This window comes from Mesoplodon bidens (genome assembly GCF_964165515.1).
Source record: "Mesoplodon bidens genome assembly, chromosome: 19".
NCBI classification, from domain to species: domain Eukaryota; kingdom Metazoa; phylum Chordata; class Mammalia; order Artiodactyla; family Ziphiidae; genus Mesoplodon; species Mesoplodon bidens.
Window position 1 is genome coordinate 54,310,030 of NC_138179.1, and position 19,717 is coordinate 54,329,746.

At 53.7% G+C, this 19,717-nt stretch overlaps 1 protein-coding gene across 3 annotated transcripts; it reads right to left on the bottom strand.

The window, feature by feature from the left end:
• Positions 1-8,918: 8,918 nt before the first annotated feature.
• On the bottom strand, positions 8,919-19,050 carry COPZ2 (COPI coat complex subunit zeta 2). 3 transcript variants are annotated; one of them, XM_081219516.1, is made up of 9 exons: positions 18,907-19,050; positions 18,114-18,188; positions 15,935-16,016; positions 15,177-15,268; positions 14,686-14,741; positions 13,919-13,996; positions 11,865-11,916; positions 11,223-11,261; positions 8,919-9,258 (listed from the first exon to the last, which is right to left on the bottom strand). In XM_081219516.1, the coding sequence occupies exons 1-9, from the start codon at positions 19,015-19,017 to the stop codon at positions 9,211-9,213; spliced, it is 633 nt and encodes a 210-aa protein (XP_081075642.1). In that variant the 5' UTR covers positions 19,018-19,050; the 3' UTR covers positions 8,919-9,210. The 3 variants fall into 3 exon arrangements, with proteins under 3 accessions (XP_081075642.1, XP_081075643.1, XP_081075644.1); XM_081219517.1 differs by lacking the exon at positions 11,223-11,261; XM_081219518.1 differs by lacking the exons at positions 11,223-11,261; positions 11,865-11,916.
• Positions 19,051-19,717: the final 667 nt, after the last annotated feature.

Here is a 19,717-nt window from a genome sequence, read left to right on the forward strand (position 1 = left end):
CTTCTGCTCCCAAGACCAGAAAGCAGCTTCAGTTTCCCCACCTGTCAAGTGGGGATGACACACCTGCTTCCCTCACAGCAGTTGGGAGTGCAAATACAATTACTTATGTGGAGGAAACAGAATTCTTTCACAGAACTTGACAAGTGTGAGTTATTTACATAAGTCCTATTTAAAGAAACCTGTACAAGGAGCTATTCCGCATTTTGTATATAAATTCTCCTTCCTTTGTTCGAAGATAAACGCAGTTGATGACAGTCATTTATTTCATTATTTAAAAAAACACTAGTGGAGGGAATTCCCTGGCGGTCCAGTGGTTAGAACTCAGCGCTCTCACTGCTGAGGGCCCGGGTTCAATCCCTGGTCAGGGAACTAAGATCTCACAAGCTGGGCGGTGTGGCCAAAACAAACAAACAAAAAACACTATGGAGTTAGAAACTGTTCAGACTACCTACAGACAGGTGTCAATACTCACTGAAATGTAGATTTTAAAAGTGTGAATTTTAGTGTATGTAAATTATACCTCAATAAATCTGATTGAGAACATGCAAAGAAAATGTGAATTGGGGTTTTGAATCAAGAGAGCGCAGGGGCACAGAGAGGTAAGCAGGGTTTCAGGAAACCCCCACTGCTGTCCCAGCTCTGTCACTTGTTAGCTGTGTGACACTGGTTAAGTCATCCTTTGAGCTTCACTTTCCTCAGCTGAGGCTCTTTTGCTTGTTCTCCAGGAACCAGCCAACTTCCTTTTCCTACCTCAAAGCACAAACTTTCTTCAGTGCTCGAGTCCCTCACCCCCCTTCCCCAGCCTCCAGCTACCTGGGGAACGGGGTCAAATCTGAAGTGTTGGAAGGGAGGTCTGGTTTTCTTGACACTGTGTTCAACAGGGGCCCTGTCTTCTCAGCACAACTGCCCTTAGTTCCTAGGGTCTCTCAGCCCCTCTTCCCAGCCCTGGTCCCCCCACCCCACCGGCGTGCACCAGGCTCTGCTCTGTGGAGGAGGAGGAGGAATGGACTCCAATGCTCAGCTAGATCTCGTTCCTGCAGGTCTTTCCACGGCCACGTCCTGATCCCCGCCCCGCCAGAAAGGAAGGAAGTGGGGCTGGTCTTACGGCGCCATCTTCTGGACAGACCTGTGAGAGTCGATTCTACTTGCAGGCTTTCGGAGAACCCTGAGATATTTTTTGGTTTCCAAAGTTTTTAAAAATCTCATCTGCTTCCCCATAACCAAGTTCTGAATTCTGGACTTTCCCAGCCATTTCTTAGGAGAGACGGTTCCAGGAGGCCCCTAACCTTCCGAACACAGGGCTCGACCCTCCAGAGGGGTAGGGATGATCCCTAAACCATCGAGACCCAGAAGCAGCTGAGGCTAGTCTCTTCCAATCATTCCATCAGAGAACCCATGTCTCCACATATGTTCCCATATGTCCCCAACATACCCACCCCATGAATCCCTGTCAATCACTAAGAAGCTGTTGCCTGGAGGAAGGGACATTGCCTCCATGACTTTCAGAGTTTTCTTCTACCCTCAAGTTTTCCTGGATGAGGGCTCATTGCAGCCACGAGAATAAGATACATATTTTTTTAATCTTTTTTTTTTTTTTGGTGGGGGGACAGTTCACATACATGTAATAAGTTCACAGTTCACACTTTTTTGGGGCTGCGTTGCGTCTTCGTTACTGCGCGCGGGCTTTCTCTAGCGGCGAGCGGGGGGTACTCTTTGCAGTGCGTGGGCTTCTCATTGCGGTGGCTTCTGTTGATGCAGAGCATGGACTCTAGGCACGCTGGCTTCAGTAGTTGTGACTCACGGGCTCTCGAGCGCAGGCTCAGTAGTTGTGGTGCAGGGGCTTAGTTGCTCCACGGCTCGTGGGATCTTCCAGGACCAGGGACTGAACCGGTGTCCCCGGGATTGGCAGGCGGAGTCTTAACCACTGCGCCACCAGGGAAGTCCCGATACATATTTTCAATGCCTTAAAAATCAGGTGTCAGGGCTTCCCTGGTGGCGCAGTGGTTGAGAGTCCGCCTGCCGATGCAGGAGACACGGGTTCGTGCCCCGGTCCGGGAAGATCCCACATGCCGCGGAGTGGCTGGGCCCGTGAGCCATGGCCGCTGAGCCTGCGCGTCTGGAGCCTGTGCTCCACAACGGGAGAGGCCACAACAGTGAGAGGCCCGCGTACGGCAAAAAAAAAAAAAAAAAAAAAGTCAGGTGTTTCCCTCACGCTGGTCAGAATGGCCATTACCAAAAAATCTAGAAACAATAAACACTGGAAACGGTGTGGTGAAAAGGAAACCCTCCTGCACTGTTGGTGGGAATGTAAAGTGATAAACCACTATGGAGAACAGTATGCAGGTTCCGTAAAAAGCTAAAAATAGAACTACCATATGACTCAGCAATCCCACTCCTGGGCATATACCCTGAGAAAACCATAATTCAAAAAGAGACATGTACCACAATGTTCATTGCAGCACTATTTACAACAGCCAGGACATGGAACTAATCTAAATGTCCATCGACAGATGAATGGATAAAGAGGATGTGGCACATATATACAATGGAATATTAGTCAGCCATAAGAAGAAACGAAATTGAGTTATTTGTAGTGAGGTGGATGGACCTAGAGTCTGTTATACAGAGTGGAGTAGGTCAGAAAGAGAAAAATAAATACTGTATGCTAACACATATATATGGAATCTAAAAAAAAAAAAAAGTTACTGATGAACCTAGTTGCAGGGCAGGAATAAAGACATAGACATAGAGAATGGACTTGAGGACACGGGGTGGGAGGGGGAAGCTGGGGCAAAGTGAGAGTAGCGTCAACATACATACACGACCGAATGTAAAATAGCTGGTGGGAAGCAGCCGCATAGCACAGGGAGATCAGCTCGGTGCTTTGCAATGACCTAGAGGGGTGGGATAGGGACGGTGGGAGGGAGGCTCAAGAGGGAGGGGATATGGGGACATACGTATGCATATGGCTGATTCACTTTGGTGTACAACAGAAACTAACACAGTATTGTGAAGCAATTATACTCCAATAAAGATCTTTAAAAAAATTTTTTTAAGGGTAAATTCCACAGTGTGTGAATTATATCTCAACAAGGCTATTGTAAAAAAAAAAAATCAGGCGGCTTCCCTGGTGGCGCAGTGGTTGAGAGTCCGCCTGCCGATGCAGGGGACGCGGGTTCGTGCCCCGGTCCGGGAGGATCCCACATGCCGCGGAGCGGCTGGGCCCGTGAGCCAAGGCCGCTGAAGCCTGCGCATCCGGAGCCTGCGCTCCGCAGCGGGAGAGGCCACAGCGGTGAGAGGCCTGCGTACCGCAAAAAAAAAAAAAAAAAAAAAAAAAATCAGGTGTCTGGATAAAGACAAACTGTGCGTCTGGTCAAAAGGAATCAGATCTCTCTTGCCATTTCTTTTTCTTTCATTTATTTGTGTGTGTGTGTGTGTGTGTGTATTTTTAGAGTGGGTGTAGGTGAGGGTGATAAGAGGGAACCAAATATATAAGCTATAAAGTGGATTTATTACTTAAAAATTTTTTTATTGAGGTATAGTTGATGTACAATATTATAGAAGTTTCAGGTGTACAACATAGTGATTCACAATTTTTAAAGATTATACTCCATTTACAGTTATTATAAAATATTGGCTATATTCCCTGTGCTATACAGTATATCCTTGTGGCTTATTTATTTTATACATAGTAGTTTGTACCTCTTAATCACTTACTCCTAATTTACCCCTTTCCCTTGCCCTCTCCCTACTGGAAACCACTGGTTTATCACTTTTTAACATACTTTTCAGAACATAAATGTCAAATCATTGTCCCTAACAAAGAGGTCCTTTTGGAAGCCCTGTTGTGGAATGATTCCCTGCAATTATCTGAATTAATTCAAAAGCACTAACTCTTCAAACTCTGAGTAGACTTGATTTTTGCCAGCTGTTTGGTGACAAGATGCACAATCAAGCTTGATGGCACTGTTTAGATAAAGAATGGGAAGTGACTATAATGAAAATGACTGCCTTGGGACTTCCCTGGTGGTCCAGTTGTTAAGACTCCGGGCTTCCAATGCAGGGGGCGCAGGTTCGATCCCGGGTCGGGTCGGGCGGGAACTAAGATCCTACATGTGGCACGGCCAATAAAATAAAAATTAAAAAAAGAAAATGACTACCTTCTGTAGGTCTTGCGCTGACCGTAGATTGTTATTTCCCTCTTCAGTAGACATTCCACGTTGCCGGCAGAGTTCCTTGCTCAAAACACAGAGTTGATATCACTTAACTGCTAGAAAATATTTAATGGCTCCCTATCACCTTCAGAATACAAATCAAGCTCCGTGGCTGGGGCAAAGAGGAGTGGGCACTGGAGTCAGGCCAGCCTGGGATTAAATCTCACCTGTGCCCTGAGGCAGATTATTCAAATTCCTGGGCTCTCAGTTGTAAAAATAGGTCTGACGGCATCTAAGTGGTTAGGTTTTTTTGAAGACAATTGAATTTCTAAGGAGCACAGACTAGTCAACTCAGTAAACTGCAGGGATTTGTTAGCATGCCCTGCAACACTGGCCTTGATCCGGTCACAACCTGCTTAGGGAGAAGCTTCAAGCTTCAGCACACCTGGACCTCCCCACAGAGATACACATCCACCATTCCAGCTACACGTACCTACCTGCAATGTCTTAGACAGAGATTCTCTGCCTCTTTGCTTTGCTTACACACTTTCTCCCTTTGTGGTGTCTTTTTCCCCAACTTCTTTCTGTGAAATACTATGTAACACCATCTCCTTTGTCAACGTTTTTAATTTCTGACACAACTTTGTTCCCAGTCAAGTTGTGATCTCCTTAGTTCAGGAACCGTGTCTTCCAGTTCATCTTAGAAGCTCCCACCAACCCCCGTTAAGGTGTTTGGTGGGGGGACTTCCCTGGTAGCACAGTGTGGATAAGACTCCACACTCCCAATGCAGGGGGGCTGGGTTCCATCCCTGGTCAGGGAACTAGATGCCACATGCATGCTGAAACTAAGGAGTTCACATGCCACAACTCAGGAGCTCGCATGCCACAACTAAGGAGCCTGTGAGCCGCAACTAAGATCCGGCACAACCAAATTAATTAAGTAATTAATATATATTTTTAAAAGGTCTTTGGCTCAGAACAGCCAGTTAATAAATGTCTACTGAAATTATCTATTCCAAAAGAAACTTTATTTTGCTTCTACTATTATTATTTTTCATCAATACTGCTTTTCTTACCAAAGAGTCTGTTTTGAGGGATGGTACTCGTCTGTATATACAATATAAAGTCCACACGTGTTTCACAATCACTCTGATCTCTGTGGATCCTCATCTAAGTAAGGTATTTTCCAGTTTTAGTTGATTAGAGATGAAGAGAGATTAGGAGACAGATGAGGACCACACAAATGCTGACGATAGAGTAAAACTTGGCAGCCATTTGATTAATTTACTTTTTTCGTTAAGAATGACTTACCTACAGGGAAGAACATGGAGCGCAACCTCGGTGAATTTTTAACACCACTCAGATAAAGGACACCGTTGGATTTGTTTTGCGATACGCGGGCCTCTCACTGTTGTGGCCTCTCCCGTTGCGGAGCGCAGGCTCCGGACGCGCAGGCTCCGGACGCGCAAACTCAGCAGCCATGGCTCACGGGCCTAGCCGCTCCGCGGCATGTGGGATCTTCCCGGACCGGGGTACGAACCCGTGTCCCCTAGTATCGGCAGACTGACTCTCAACCACTGCGCCACCAGGGAAGCGCCCTCACCGTTGGATTTTTAAAGGTATTTCTGCCTTGAAATATCTCTCATCCCTTCTCTCCTTTCAACCCTCCACCCCCACCCCACTGCCACCTCTGGGCTCAATCACTTGCTAATCAGTCTCCCTTTCTTTCCCTAGTGCCAGGCTCCTGGCAAACACTCAAATATTTGAGTGAATGAATGAACGAGTGAACGAACAAACGGAATGCACGAATATTGTTAAATGAACGAGACCCAGTTTGGAGGGAAAGGGAGGTCCATAGTGTTGTGTCCAAACTGTTTTGGGTAAATTACTCGATTTTGCCTACATCAGGTTCCGGAGTTAAAGGGTATCTACGGGGAATCAGGGGTAAGATTTTTTTCTCTGTAGAGTTTAAAGGGAGATTGTGAGCACGGAAAGTTTGAGCCTTAGGCCGGTCTCCAGCTCATCCACCTACCCACTCCCCAGGGCTGTTTGGTCCCACCTTAGCCAAACTGAGCCGCGAAGCGGACCCCGTCTCGGCAACTGTCCAGTCAGCGGGGAGCCATCCATCACTGTCTGGATGCAGACCAATCCGACTAGCTCTGCCTTCCTGCCAGCCAATGGCCGGAAAGCAGGGGGCGAGAGGAGCCAGAGAGGGGGCCACCGGCTCAGAACGGTATAAAGAGGGGGTCCGAGGGCCTGGTGGTACTACCTCTGTGTCCCTAGCCCGGTCTAGGTGTGTCTATCGTACCCCCTGCACCCGAGCCCCGGGCCAGGGCTTCAGTGTGCGTGCGCCCTCTGGCTGGGCCCGGGCCCCTGAGGTCTCGGTTTCTGACGTGCCCCAGTCCCAATTCGGCAGGAGGAAAGGGGGCGCTCTGAAGCCCCTTTCCCACAGATACTCGAGACCCGCCGGGTCGCCCACGAGGGCAGAAAGGCGGGGAGGAGCCCCAGAGTTGAGAGCAGACGGGAAGGCAGGCCCCGGGGCCGCTCCCGCCAGGAACGACCGACTGCCTTTCCCAAAACCTGGGCCTGGGCAGACGGTGCCCCTGCTCCGCGTGCTGCGCGCCCCAGGGGGTGGGGGGTCCGGGGGGGCGCCGGGGCCAGCGGGCAGAGCTCGAGGCAGACGACCAGACCCGCCGTCCTGGCGGCTCCGCGAGGCTGCAGGCGCCGAGAGGGGGCTGGGGATGCAGCGGGCCCTCCGCCTCAGCCCGGGAGAGCCGGGCCTGCAAATTTGGCGTCCGTAGGAAGAGGCCGCGCCCCCGCCCTGCCGGCGCTCCCCGGGGACCCGCGCGGTTCCGCGCAGCCCTCTCCCCTGCTTGGCTGCAGCCCCCCTCCCCAGAGTCCTTTGGGCACAAAGAGCGAGGACACCTCTCTGGTGGCCTCCCCGCATTGCCATGCCCCCTCGGCTCCTTCCTCCTAACCCCGTACTGTCCCCTGTGTGGGCGAGGGGTTCGGACGGCCCTTGGGTAGGGAGCGCGTGAAAGCCACCTCGCTCCAGCAGTGCCCGCTCCTGAGTCCGGCTCTGCGGAAACTGTTGTAAATAACCTTTCAGGGCCTCGGTGTGCCTCTCGGTAAAATGGGGAAGCACCGCATAGTCCACAGCATTCGGTGAGCCAGTTTGTGTGACGGCCGGGCCTTCCCATTCCAGTCCCTGCACTACTGGACTTGCAGGACCCGGGAGGGCGCGACCGGGTTGCTAGGAAGCGAATTTGCCCCTCCGGTTCTTGCGGTCGTTTAGAGGCGGTGGATGGAGCCGGGCACCGGATAAGGCCGAACATTCGCCAAAGTATTTCTGGAAAATTTCTCATTTCCCGTCGCCACAATGGCCCCCGAACTCGACAGCATTTAATTGCATACTCTTTTTTTCCCTTTCGGAGTTGCATTATTTGGTGGAATGGTTGTGTACAGAGTGTTTATAATCTGTTTACATAACTGTATATTTATCATTTTCTCTAATTGCAAAAGCATGCCCATTATAAATATCCAGTTCTGGAGAATTTTATAATGTAGGACGTGATAACCCGCAGGGACTGCCTCTACTAACACCCAGGGTTCGCCACTTTCTTTCAGCAGCGTCACACTGAAATTCGTGAGCCATAGCTGGAGGAGAGCTCGCAGGGCGTACCCAGCCCGCTGGTTGCTAGAGCAACGCCCTGTCTCCGCGTTTAGGAGGCCAGCGATTAACTCGCGGGAGCAGGGGTCGGTCCCCTCCCTAGGGGCGGAGTTAGTAGGGGGAGCAAGACCCGGCGGGAGCGCGTTTCCCACCTATCCCTCCAGGTGGCGCCATAGGATCGTGGATAAGGTCCTGGGAATGGGCTCCCCGCGGCGGGGGGCGCCGAGGGGCGGAGCCAGGGCGGGGCGTAGGCTTGCGTTGCAGCTACCTAGGGATTGGAGGGAAACGAGCTGTCCCAGGCGGAAACGTTAGACACTCTCGGGGACTTCTGTACGTGACGCAGAAAGTGTATATGTCAGAGAAAGAAAGGGAGAAAGGGGCGGTTCTAGAACGGGGAGACAAAAGGAGAGTCGTGTCCCCCGAAAGTCACTCCATCCTTCCCATTTGCCTATAGAATGCCCCTCCGCCCGTCTCCCCCTTTGGACCTGCAATTCTTCACACCCTCGAGCACACTGGGTGCTCTGGGCACAAATACAAGGCGGGAGCTGGCCGGTGCCTCCGCACCCCTGGTATCTGGGCCTAGCCATGGCAAGCTTGCAGGGCTCTAGTGCCCAGGGTGTAAGCCCGCAGAGGAAGTCCGCGGCAATTTTCCAGGCAAGCCAAGAAAAACAGGCGCGCGCTGTTCCTCAGTTTGTCCAGAGGAAACCTTACGCCCTTCCCTCCTGGAGGCTGAGAATGGAAAAAGCGAGGCGAAGAATCCCAGCGGGGCCACCACGTGTGTACCATCTCGTGCTCTCCTTTCCCCCGCAAACGCACCATTCCTCCCATTGTGACTCTTCTACCCTGTCACACAATCATACCCAGCCCCCCACACCACATATAGGGCCCCAGTATCAGTGTCGCACCCCCTCACTGTGTTAAATTGTCTCCTCTCCCTTGACCCACCCTTCTCCCCAGTCACACAACCACAAGGATACACCCTGGAACTGGGCATCCAGGAGATGAGCCCCCCAGAGTGCAGAAGTCCTTATCAGAACACACACACCCACACCCACACACACACTTCCCAGGTCCAGAGAGAAAGAGACCACTGGCAGGAGACAAAAGCAGGTTTATTTGGGCTCTGGGGCCAGGGATGCCTAGGGTCTGAGTTAAGGCAGTTCAGCTGGTTCTGAAGGCCCAAAGAGCAGGCCAGGACAGTGAGAAGGGGTGACTCAGTGTTGAAGCCAAACCTCTGCCTCTCAGAGTCCCTGGCCGGAGACCTCGGGAGTCAGTTCTGGGAAGGCCTGGGGATATAGAGGGGTCTCTGGTGTCCCCTGGGATCTTTGTGCCTTTGCCAGGACTGGGGGAATGGTCTGGGGGCAGGGAGCCTTGAATGCACAGCCTTCATTTCAGTAACGACCATTTAATCTGTTCCTTGGCAGACTGAAGAACCTGGGTGGGGCGGGGGTGTGCAAGGTTGAGAGAATTACTGGGGAGGAATGACAAGTACATTCACGCTGCAATGGGACGGGGCAGGGGCGGGGGTCTGTAGCCGCTCTCTCCGTGTCCTTACCACCCCCGGTCACTAGGTGGCGGCAGCTCACCGCCGCCTGCCGTAAGCGGGGCCGGGCCGTCAAGATGGGAAGAGCGGCCGTCACTGGCTGCAGCCAACAAGCAGCCCAGGCCAGAGCCTGCCCAGCTCTCTGGCTCCTGCACCCGCAGCCCTGGGTGTGGCAGCGGCCCTGACTCCCCACACCATGCCGTTCAAGCTCCCGCCCACAGTGCCACGTCCAGGCAGAGACGGGCCCAGGCCCGACTCTTCCTGTGCGCAGACACCTCAGCAAACCCCTAGCTCTGGCTTTGTCTGGCAGTAGGTCGTCAACACCCCACTGCAACCCGCTGCTGATGTGGCACAGCTGGCAAAGGGCTCTTGCGCAGACTCTGCTGAGGGTCACCCGCACTCAGACGTGTTCACTCTTAACATCCTGCTGAGGAAACTGCCTCAGCCTCGTGTTTACACAGATCCACACGACTGTGCACACACCATGCCAACATGGTGGGGACCCCAGGTATGTCCCTCAGGTTGTCCCTCCAGCCATCAAGCCTCATTCCCTTTCGAAGAAGGTCCGTCCCACACTGTATGTCCCTTCCTCCTGCCCACTCCCCCTCCTGTCTCAGGGACAGCCTGGCCCTGGAGCTCTCCCGCTTCTCTCGGCAAAAATCTTTCTCCTCGTTTCACCTCCCATTCACCACCTGCAGCTTCCTCGGTTTTTTTACTCAAGAATTCCATTAAAAGTGCTGTGTCTTCATTCTTTCCCCCTTTGGAAAACAGGATCTATGCCAAGAGCTCTCCATGCGTTAGCTCATCTAATTCTCATAATAACTCTATGAGGAGTGTCCTGGGATTATGTGAGGCCCAGAGAAGTTGAGTAACTTGCCCTAGGCCACCCAGCTTGTAGGCGATAAGGCACAACATACATCCTGGGATGACTCACACCTGCACTCCTGTTCTTATCTGCTCTGCTCGTTGCTCCGTAACCTCTTTAGCCCTGACAATTGCCATGCGGCTGCATTCATCTCAGCAGGGTAGGAGGAGGCACTGGGAGCTGGGCAGAGGGGGAGGCCGTGTGAGCACAAAGGGCAGGCACAGGAAAGTGGGCACCACACCTGGGGCCCCACACGGCATGGCACAGGCCCATCTGAGCTTGGGCCACTGCCGCAGGACGTAGTTAGTGGCAGGGCAGGAAGCTCCATAAAAACAGGATTAGTCTGGGCAGACAGACCTGCGGGCAGACAGAACGGAGGTCAAGCTTGACAAGCAGGAAGTTTGCACAGCTGGGAAAGCAGTCAAGCCACAGATCCAGAAAGCTCACCCCTGCCCCACATGCACTTCCAGATAGGACAGGGGTACACTTTTCCATAGTCAGGTCACTCGGGGACACGGTGGCAAGTGGTGAGAATTAGATCCCATCATGGATTTAAGGGCCCCTTAACAATCTCAGCGTGGACCCTAAACAGCAGGGGTGAGGGTTTGGAGGAAACTCTATTTGGTATCCTTTCTAGGTTGGGGGAAGCATCAGAGGCCTAAGCCCTCAGATTGCTTTGGGGAACAAGTGACCCAGCCATCTCCAGGGTGGGCAGGTCATCCTGGGTTTTGATCCAACTATACCAAGCCAGGAAGGAGATAAGGTGAACTGCTAGGAAGGTGTCCAGCATTTATTAATACCCAGCTCCACATCACCTAGGGGACCCTGGAAGCCTCCACTGACTGTCTCCAAGAGATGGCCTGACACTGTCATCCCTCCCCTCCTGCACCCCTGACTTCTCAGCCTTGATAGCCCCACTGGGTCCCCCTGGGATGCTCCGCTCTCCTCCCACTAACCCTTTTCTGGCCAAGGCAGATGGAGGGGGCCTACCTGGGCCACACTGTGCTCAGTTAAGCCGCTGTCATCCGCCTGCAGGGAAGCAGAGTCAGGGTGGTCAGGCCAGGGCGAGGGTGTTGGGTGAAGAAAGAGAGGCGAGGGAAAGGGGCTTGGGGGTAGTGGCGGCGAACAGATGCAGTGATCAGGGGATCCAGAGCTGCACATGTATCACCACTTAGTGGAAGTCCTAGAGCTTCTTGTTTGGGAGCCCAGGGCCCATCTATGGCACAAGGTGGGTGAGAGAGTGAGGGGGAATAAAGATGAGAGGAAAGGTTTCATCCAGACATGAGAAGCCAAACCGGGCAGGGAGGTTCTATCTACACACCCCCAAGGCCAACCTCAAGGCCAAGGCAGCCACCAGGTGTCTCTGTGAGGATTTATTTATTTCCCCAGTCTGTACTCCCCACTAGGGAGGATGGTGAGGTGTTTGTGATTCTACAGGGGGAGAGGACAGAGATACCTTTTACTAATTGACACTCCTCCAAACCGCTGCTCCCCCAACAAGTGCATCAACCCAGTGGTTGCTTCTGCTAGAGGAGCTTGGGTTCCCACCATCGGGGTTCTGGCAGCCCAGATACAGGCAGGACAGGAGGTGGAGAGGACGGGAGTGAGGGGGGGATGCAGGATGGCTCTTACCCTAAAATTCACTTTCTGGATCACTTGCTGGGGGTCACTCTCCAGAATCACACTACAAGATGAGAGAGAAACCGGGAGGAAAATCAGCCACATGCTTCCCTCTGCCTCCGCTCCCTGCTTAAGCCCTTCCCTTCCCCGCCATATGCTACATTCCCCCTCCAAGGTACCTTCCTGCTGATACTCCTCAAGCCAGAACTCTCCCTCACCACGGAGCACCCTCAGCTCTGATTCTCCCACACTTCACCATCACTGGGCAAACACTTAGAGATCAGGTGAGGGCAGTCCAGTCTAGAACAATCAGGTTGTCAAAAGCAGGGACTCAAAAACTGAGACCTCTAGAAGGTTCACTTCACCTCTGGGTCTAGGGATGGATTCAGATGCAGGGAAGGAAGAGAGGCCCCCCCCCCAGGGGTCCCTATCTTGTTTCACTATTATTTTATGCCACAGGGTCATGCCATACATGAAAGAAATGGAACTCCAAAAATCAGAATCTACAGACCCAGTTATGGAGGCTTTCCTCGGCTAGTTGACACTCTTTCATGATGTCCTGGGGGTGTTCTGAAGCCATGTGTGGGTGTGTGCAGGGGTGAGAGCCAGTCACTGTGGGTAGGTTAGGGCCCATGGGGACTGAGTGACTGCTCCTCCTCACCCAGTGAGGCTCCTCCAGGGCAGAAGGAATTGAACAAACATTTCTTGAGAGCCTCTCCCAGGCCCATCTCCCAGGGGCACTTGCAGCCCCAGATCCCTCACCAGGGGTCCTTTAGACAGAGCAACCTAGGCCAAGGCTCCAGTTCAGGTGTTGCCTCCACTGACACTTCCCTGATTTTCACTGGAGGGAAACTGTGAGCCCGTCAGGGGGCAGAAACTGGGCCTTCTAGGGGCACAGACCGGAAGCTGATAAAGCTTACACCCTCCCTTGTGAAGGTCCTTCCAAGGCCCTGCACCTCATTTTGTATTTGTAATTGTGTGTGTGTGTGTGTGTGCTTTGCTTTCCTTAAAGACCGTCTACCAAGTTGTATATACAAACTGTATATTCCACAAAACCTGGTTTTATTCCCCTCACTCTTGGGTCCTAGCAATTAGCACAAGGCCTTGCAGCAGCAGCAGGCAGTCAATAGCTGTAGAGGAAAGGAGGGAGGGGGAAGGAGGGAGGAAGCCCACAGTACCCCACCTCCCAGAGCCCCTGTCCCCGAGCAGTGTGGTACAGCGCTGTGGAAAGAGCACAATCTCTGGAAACACACACAGGTTTTAGATCTTGGCCCTGCCACTCCCTAGCCATGTGACCTTGGGGACTTGAATCTCTGAGCCTCTGTTTCCTCATCTATTAAATGGATGGAATGACAGAGGCCTGTGGATGTCTTTCAGGTGATCTGCTTCCATTACCTTTGCCCCAGACCCAGATCTTCTTTTTTTCCCTGAATATTGTGCCGCCCCCATGGAAATTCACTAACCAACCCTTCTCATAAGAGTTCCCACTCTCCTAAGACTATAATCTTATGCCAACAGTAGGAAACATTTATTGAAGGAAAACCATGCGCTTCACTTGCATCACCTTATTTAATCCCACACTCTTTAAGGCAGTTCCCTCACTGTCTCCATCTGAAAGATGGGGAAAGTAAGGAAAGTAAGTAACTGGCCCAGGTCACGCGTCTAGCTGGTGTTGGAATGAAGCTCTAAGAGCAGGAGGAGTAGCAGCAGCAGGGCTCGGCCTGAAGGAAGTCTTCCCAGGAAGGGGCAAGTACCTGTGCTGCCTGCTTCTCCTGGGCACTGGAAACCAAACCAGCGCCCCAAACCCTGCCCAGTCAACAGTCAGCCAGAGTTGGACATCAGATTACTTTCTTGTGTGCTTCTCTTTGGCTAACATTGAAGTCAACCTCCATCCTCATGAGTGGGGTGGGGGGGATGGGACACTGGGAATCTGCTGGGGGAAGGGAGGGAGAAGTTGGCCAGAGAGCCAACAGTGTGCTGGGTGCAACCTAGAGCTGATGACTTTCAAGGGCACCTCCCGCTGTGAGTGTCCCTGACCAGCCCCTCTTCCCTCCCCTCCTCCTCACCCGCCATCCACAATCTCGTCCAGCACCAGAAAGGCTCCGTCCATGTTCTCCAGCAACCAGCGCTTCTCCACGTTCTTCCTGAAGGCAGACACAGCTCTGGAACCTCCCCACGGCCAGGAGAAGCCGGGCCCCTGCCTAGGTGAGGCGGACCCGCTCTCTCCAAAGATTGCCTTATTTCCCACCGCCAATCCCCCCGCACAAGCACAGGGAAGGAGAATGTCAAGGGCAGTGAGGGCAGCACCTGGGCAAGGGGTCCCTGCCCAGAGCACGGGTCTGCTCCCTTAAGGTCCCCTTGCCCACCGCTCTCACACTTTGAGCAGGGACCCTGTGCCCACCCTTAAGCATTTCATAGCACTTCAGGTGCTATAGCATTACTGTAGTTAATTGTGTCGACTGTGAACATTTATTTTTAGGTTATCTGCATTTGGTTTACCCAGGCCACGTTCACTGGGGTAGATACCAGATCACTGAATGGGGGTGGAGGGAAAATCACCCTGAGCTTCAAGTCAAAAGACCTGAGTTTGAATCTCTGCTCTGATATAAATAGCTTATAAATTCAGGCAAATCACTTAGCTTCTCTAGACCTCATTTTCTGGCCATACCATTGCTTGATCAGGTAAAGGGCAGGGTCCTTGAAGAAGGATACTCTGGCTCCAGCCTTAGTCTTGTGGGGACTTCAGGAGAAAAGCAGGGAGGAAGGGTCCCGCCTCTGTGATGTACCAAGGTCTGGGGAATGGGAGCCTTGGAGGATAGAGGACCTCACTCACCTTAACACATGGTTCAGGGACTCAAACAGGCAGGTAAGAACAGACATGAGCATCAGCTGGGGGTGGGGAGATAATGGGGGGGAGGAAAACGAGAGAGCTTGAGGTTGAGAAGGCCAAAAGGAGACCTCAGAGCCTGACTGTGTGGGCAGCTGTCCCTCTTCAGAGAGGACATGGCTGGAGCCTGACTGCAGTTTGACCTGAGAGGACCCCTCCCCTCCCCATGGTTGGGTTGGAAGCACTGGAGCGCCTGCTGTGGGACACTGAGTACATCCTTCTCCAGTGATGTTTAAGACACAGAGGCTCTCTGCAGAGGACTCCATTTCTGGTACCCAAGGAATCTAAGGAACACCATGGATAGGCACTGTTCCAGAAAGAACCATTCTGGCTGCTCCCAGTTCCCCACAGTCTAGAAGGAGGGGTACCAGTGGTGAGCCTCCCAGCTTCTACCCCAGAATCCAAGCCTCCTTGTCACTCCAACCTCCTGAATTCACCTCGTTCTCGTAGGATGAGCCCACCACATACAGGAAGAGGTCAATGCTGCTCTTGTAGACGATGGTCATGCCCCCGAAAAATGCAATCTCACCTAGAAGAGCAGGGGGCGGTCTCAGTTCTGGTCACCTCTGCCTGGCCCCTCCTCCTCGTCTCCAGCTCTGCGCCTCTTGCCCTAGTTCCTTCTTCCCCGTCCAGAGAACCCTTGCAAAGGAAATTCCCTGGTGGTCCAGTGGTTAGGACTCCCACGCTTTCACTGCCAAGGGCCCGGGTTCAATCCCTGGTCAGGGAATTAAGATCCCACAAGCTGTGAGGCCAAACAAAGAACCCTTGCAAAAACTAGCACCCTTGGAAAGACACACTAGGGACACTACCATTAGGCTACTCTGTGTCCCTCCCCCCACCCTCTACTCCATTCCTAGCACCTGACTGACTCATCCTAAGAAGTCAACAGACCTAGTTCAAGGCTGACCTTTCACCCGCCATATGCAAAGCCTAAGACCAGCCCCAGGCTAGTGCGGGCCCCTTCCACTGAGAGAAGTCCGGGCATGCCGTAAGCAGGAAGTGGGGGTTGAGAGGGCGGGGAGTGAAGGCTCACCGGAAGAAGAGAGAAGAGAACAGCTGGGAAGGAGAGGAAAAAGCACCTCTGAAGAAAAGGGAATGGCCTGTGGGTGTGTGAGGCCGACGGGGACAGATGTGTCCAGATGAAGATGACGGTGTGCATCTGAAAGTTCTGCACGAGCGAAAGGCGGACACTTACTGTCAGTCCGGCTGGTCTTGTTGAAGACATTTTTCTCGAAGGCTATCTGCTCCTTCATGGAGGGGAATGTGTCATCGTAATACTAGGTGAAAGGGAAGGAGAAAAGGTGACAGCTGTTCCCCAGAGCTTCCTCCCTGGATGGGTGGCAGGGAGTGGTAGGTGCTGGCCAAGTGGGACCCTGCTGCCATGCCCCATCTTCTCTTGACTGCCCTCTAGGCCCGTCTGCTCACTGTTTCCCCATAAACACACATTCTGAGCAAAGAAAATCATAAAAAGTAGAGGAGGGCTTCCCTGGTGGCGCAGTGGTTCAGAGTCTGCTTGCCGATGCAGGGGACACGGGTTCGTGCCCCGGTCCGGGAAGATCCCACATGCCGCAGAGCGGCTGGGCCCGTGAGCCATGGCTGCTGAGCCTGCACGGCCAGAGCCTGTGCTCCGCGGCACGAGAGGCCACAGCAGTGAGAGGCCCGCGTACCGCAAAAAAAAACACAAAAAAACCAAAAAAAAAGTAGAGGAATTTTGAGGCCTTCTTGTGGAGTCCTGTCCTGTTTTCTTTCTTTTTTTTTTTTTTAAGATGTTGGGGGTAGGAGTTTATTAATTTAATTTAATTTATTTATTTTTGCTGTGTTGCATCTTCGTTTCTGTGCGAGGGCTTTCTCTAGTTGTGGCAAGCGGGGGCCACTCTTCATCGCAGTGCGCAGGCCTCTCACTATGGCGGCCTCTTGTTGCAGAGCACAGGCTCCAGACGCGCAGGCTCAGTAGTTGTGGCTCATGGGCCCAGCTGCTCCGTGGCATGTGGGATCTTCCCAGACCAAGGCTCGAACCCGTGTCCCCTGCATTAGCAGGCAGATTCTCAACCACTGCGCCACCAGGGAAGCCCCTATCCTGATTTCTTGAAGGCCTTTGTACATTCCGCAGAGGTGCAGCGTGCTAAAGACTGCGGTGGTCACTGGGCCACACTGTTTCTACACTAACCTGAGTCTACAGGAAAGAAGGCAGGGCCAGGGGCCTTTTAACACAATAATATCACAACAGCTACTTTATTATCCACATTATATGGATGTGGAAACTGAGGCGTGAAGTCAGGTAACTTCCCTGACATCTCACAGTTGTAAGGGACGGAGCTGGGATTGAACACCAATGATGGTCTGACTTCAGACAGGGTTATGGTGAAGATGAAATATCTAAGGGAAAGTTCCTGGCACACACTGCCTAATTAAGTCAACGCTGCTTTGTTTGGGTTTGATGAGACTCTCTCTCTGACTCAGTTCCTGCATCTGAACATGGATGTGATCTGCTGGGAGGAGGCCCTGGAACTTTTGGTTGCCGAGCCACCTCTGACCAGCTGCGGCAAGAGATGGTCAGCTCAGCTTTCAATTTTCTGAATGTGGATTTTGCCACTTAGTACCCCATCTGCAGGCAAATTAGCAGTCTCCCTGCTGGCCACTGCTGTGGTGAACAAGCTCCTTTCAATGTCATGAACTCAAAAAGTTTCAACCCATACAAACGAAAAATCTATAATGCATTTCGTAGCTACTTTAGGTGCCATAGCCCTACTATAGTTAACTGCGTTGATGGTAGACATTTATTTTTGGATTATTCTAGTTTGGTTTATCCTGGCCATGTTCACTAGCATAGATGCCAGATAGTTGAATAGTTGGTGCAGTGAAAACCACCCTCCTGAGCTTCACGTCAAACTACCTGAGCTTGGATCTGTGTTCTGATATTACTACCTGTGACCACAGGCAACTCTTTTCGCTTCTCTAGACTGCATTTTCCTCATTTGTGAAATGAAAGAGGTGGATTATATAGTCTCTAAAATCTTGTCTGGTTCTAAATCCTTAGTGTTTACCAAGCTGTAGAAGAAAAGTGGAGGTTACTTGTTCAGAATTTGGGGACTAGGACTCCGGGGTCCCAGGCCAGTGGAAAAGATGGTGAGAAGACATTTTAGGGAACATTTGAGAAACAGAGGAGACAGCCCCACCCCCTTTCAGGGGCCAGCAGTCTGACAGGCAGGAGGATGGACAGAATGGCCTTTGGAGGGGTCTCAGCTGAGGTGCTCTGAGTCGCAGAGCCCACAGTGGGGTCCCTCCTGCCAGGAGAGGCAGCTGGGTGGGGACTTCTGTTCTTGGGCCTGTGGCACAGTGTCTTCAGGGGCCCTCCGGTGAGGGTGGGAGGTTACCTTGGCCAGCAGGCGGTGTCCGTCATTATCCAGGATGAAGACAGCCTTGATGGTGTAGAGGGAAGGTTCCTGCAACTGACACGGGGCGGGGTGGGGGGGAGAGCTCCGTTGGCCCCTAACTCAGGGCAGACCCCCTGTCATTGGCTCTACGGGACCTGACGGTCCCAAGAGTCAATCCTCAGGCTCCAGCAACCCCAACCCCAAAGGTCCACAGCTGGTTCCGGCCCAACCCTGTGCCACATGGGCCACTCGGGTGCCCGCTCCCCTCCCAGGCAGATGGTCCACTGCAGGCCCCGGGTGGGCGCTGTGCCCACTGGGTGCGGAAGGTCCGTCCGGGCCCAAGTTCTGTCATGCACTGACTGCTCCAGAGCCCGAGTCGGAGTGTATCACAGAACCTGGGCCGGGGGGACAGTGGTGCCGAGCCTCCTCCTCCAGCGGCCAGCGGCCGAGGCTGGACCCGCGCTCTCCGCGCGCCCCCAGCCCCCCGCCCGTCGGACTCCAGAAGCACGCACGTCAGCCCGAGGCCCGGGGCGGCCCCACGGCTCCCTAACCCTCCGGGAGAATCGCAATCCAGCCCCGCCGAGCCGTCCCCCCGCCCGCGCCGACTGCTCCAGAACTTCGCCCAAGCGGACGCCAGACCGGCCTCCTCCCGACTCCGCGCGGAGGAACTTTTCTGCCTGCGCGGGCGCCGCCCCTCCCCGGCTGGTTCGGGCGGCACCAAGTTCCCCAGCGCCCAGCGGGCGACTTGTGAGCTGGTGCCGCCCGCTCGGCCCCCGTGCCGCCCGCTCCGTACCCGCAGCCCCGCGGGCTCCCGGCCTCGGGCGGGCGGCGCCGGGCCCCCGGCCGGGGCGGCCGCGGCCCCCTCCCCCGGGTGCGGACGTGGCCAGGCCTCCGGCCGCTGCATTCCGCTCGCTGCCTCGCGCTGACAGCGCCGCCCCACCCCGCCCCGCGCCCCCCGGGGCCGCCGCCCGCTCCTCCCCGGCAGCCGCCGGCCTCGCGTCCGCCCCTCTCTGCCCGTCTGCGCGTGTCCTTCCTTTCCCCGCGGCCCTTCCCTCCTCGCCCTCCCTCCTCTCCTCTCCGTTCCCGCCCTCTCCGCCTTGCGCCCATACCCCAGCGCTCCTTCCCCCACCTCTCCTTCCCCTCGCCCTCCTCGGCTCCTCAAAGCCCGGAGCTCCCCGCATCCTCCGTTTGTCCCAGGACCGACCCCTCTTTTCCCTCCTGCCTTCTCTCTGACTGTGGGTTTGCTTTGCACCGACGTCCGCAGGCTGTCCTGAGGCCAGCAGAAAACAGGCAAAGTCCAGTTTGTCTTTTGACTCCTGGTAGGTACCGTTGGGACAAATACATCAGGTCCTCCTTTGGGTCTCAGAGACAGGTTCTAGCAGTGGGAGCAGTGGGAGCAGAGACCCCTCTGCCTAGAAGAGTTTCTCCCACTCCTCTCACGCGACTTGGGTCAGGGAGCCATGGCGCCCGGACGCTGTGGCAGAAGTCTCCCAAGACACAGACACGACACAATCTGAAACAAGACCGATGCCTAGCAGCACAAAGCCTCCACCAGTGAATGGCATCAGGCTTTGCCATGCTTTGGTTCCTTTGGCCTAAGTACA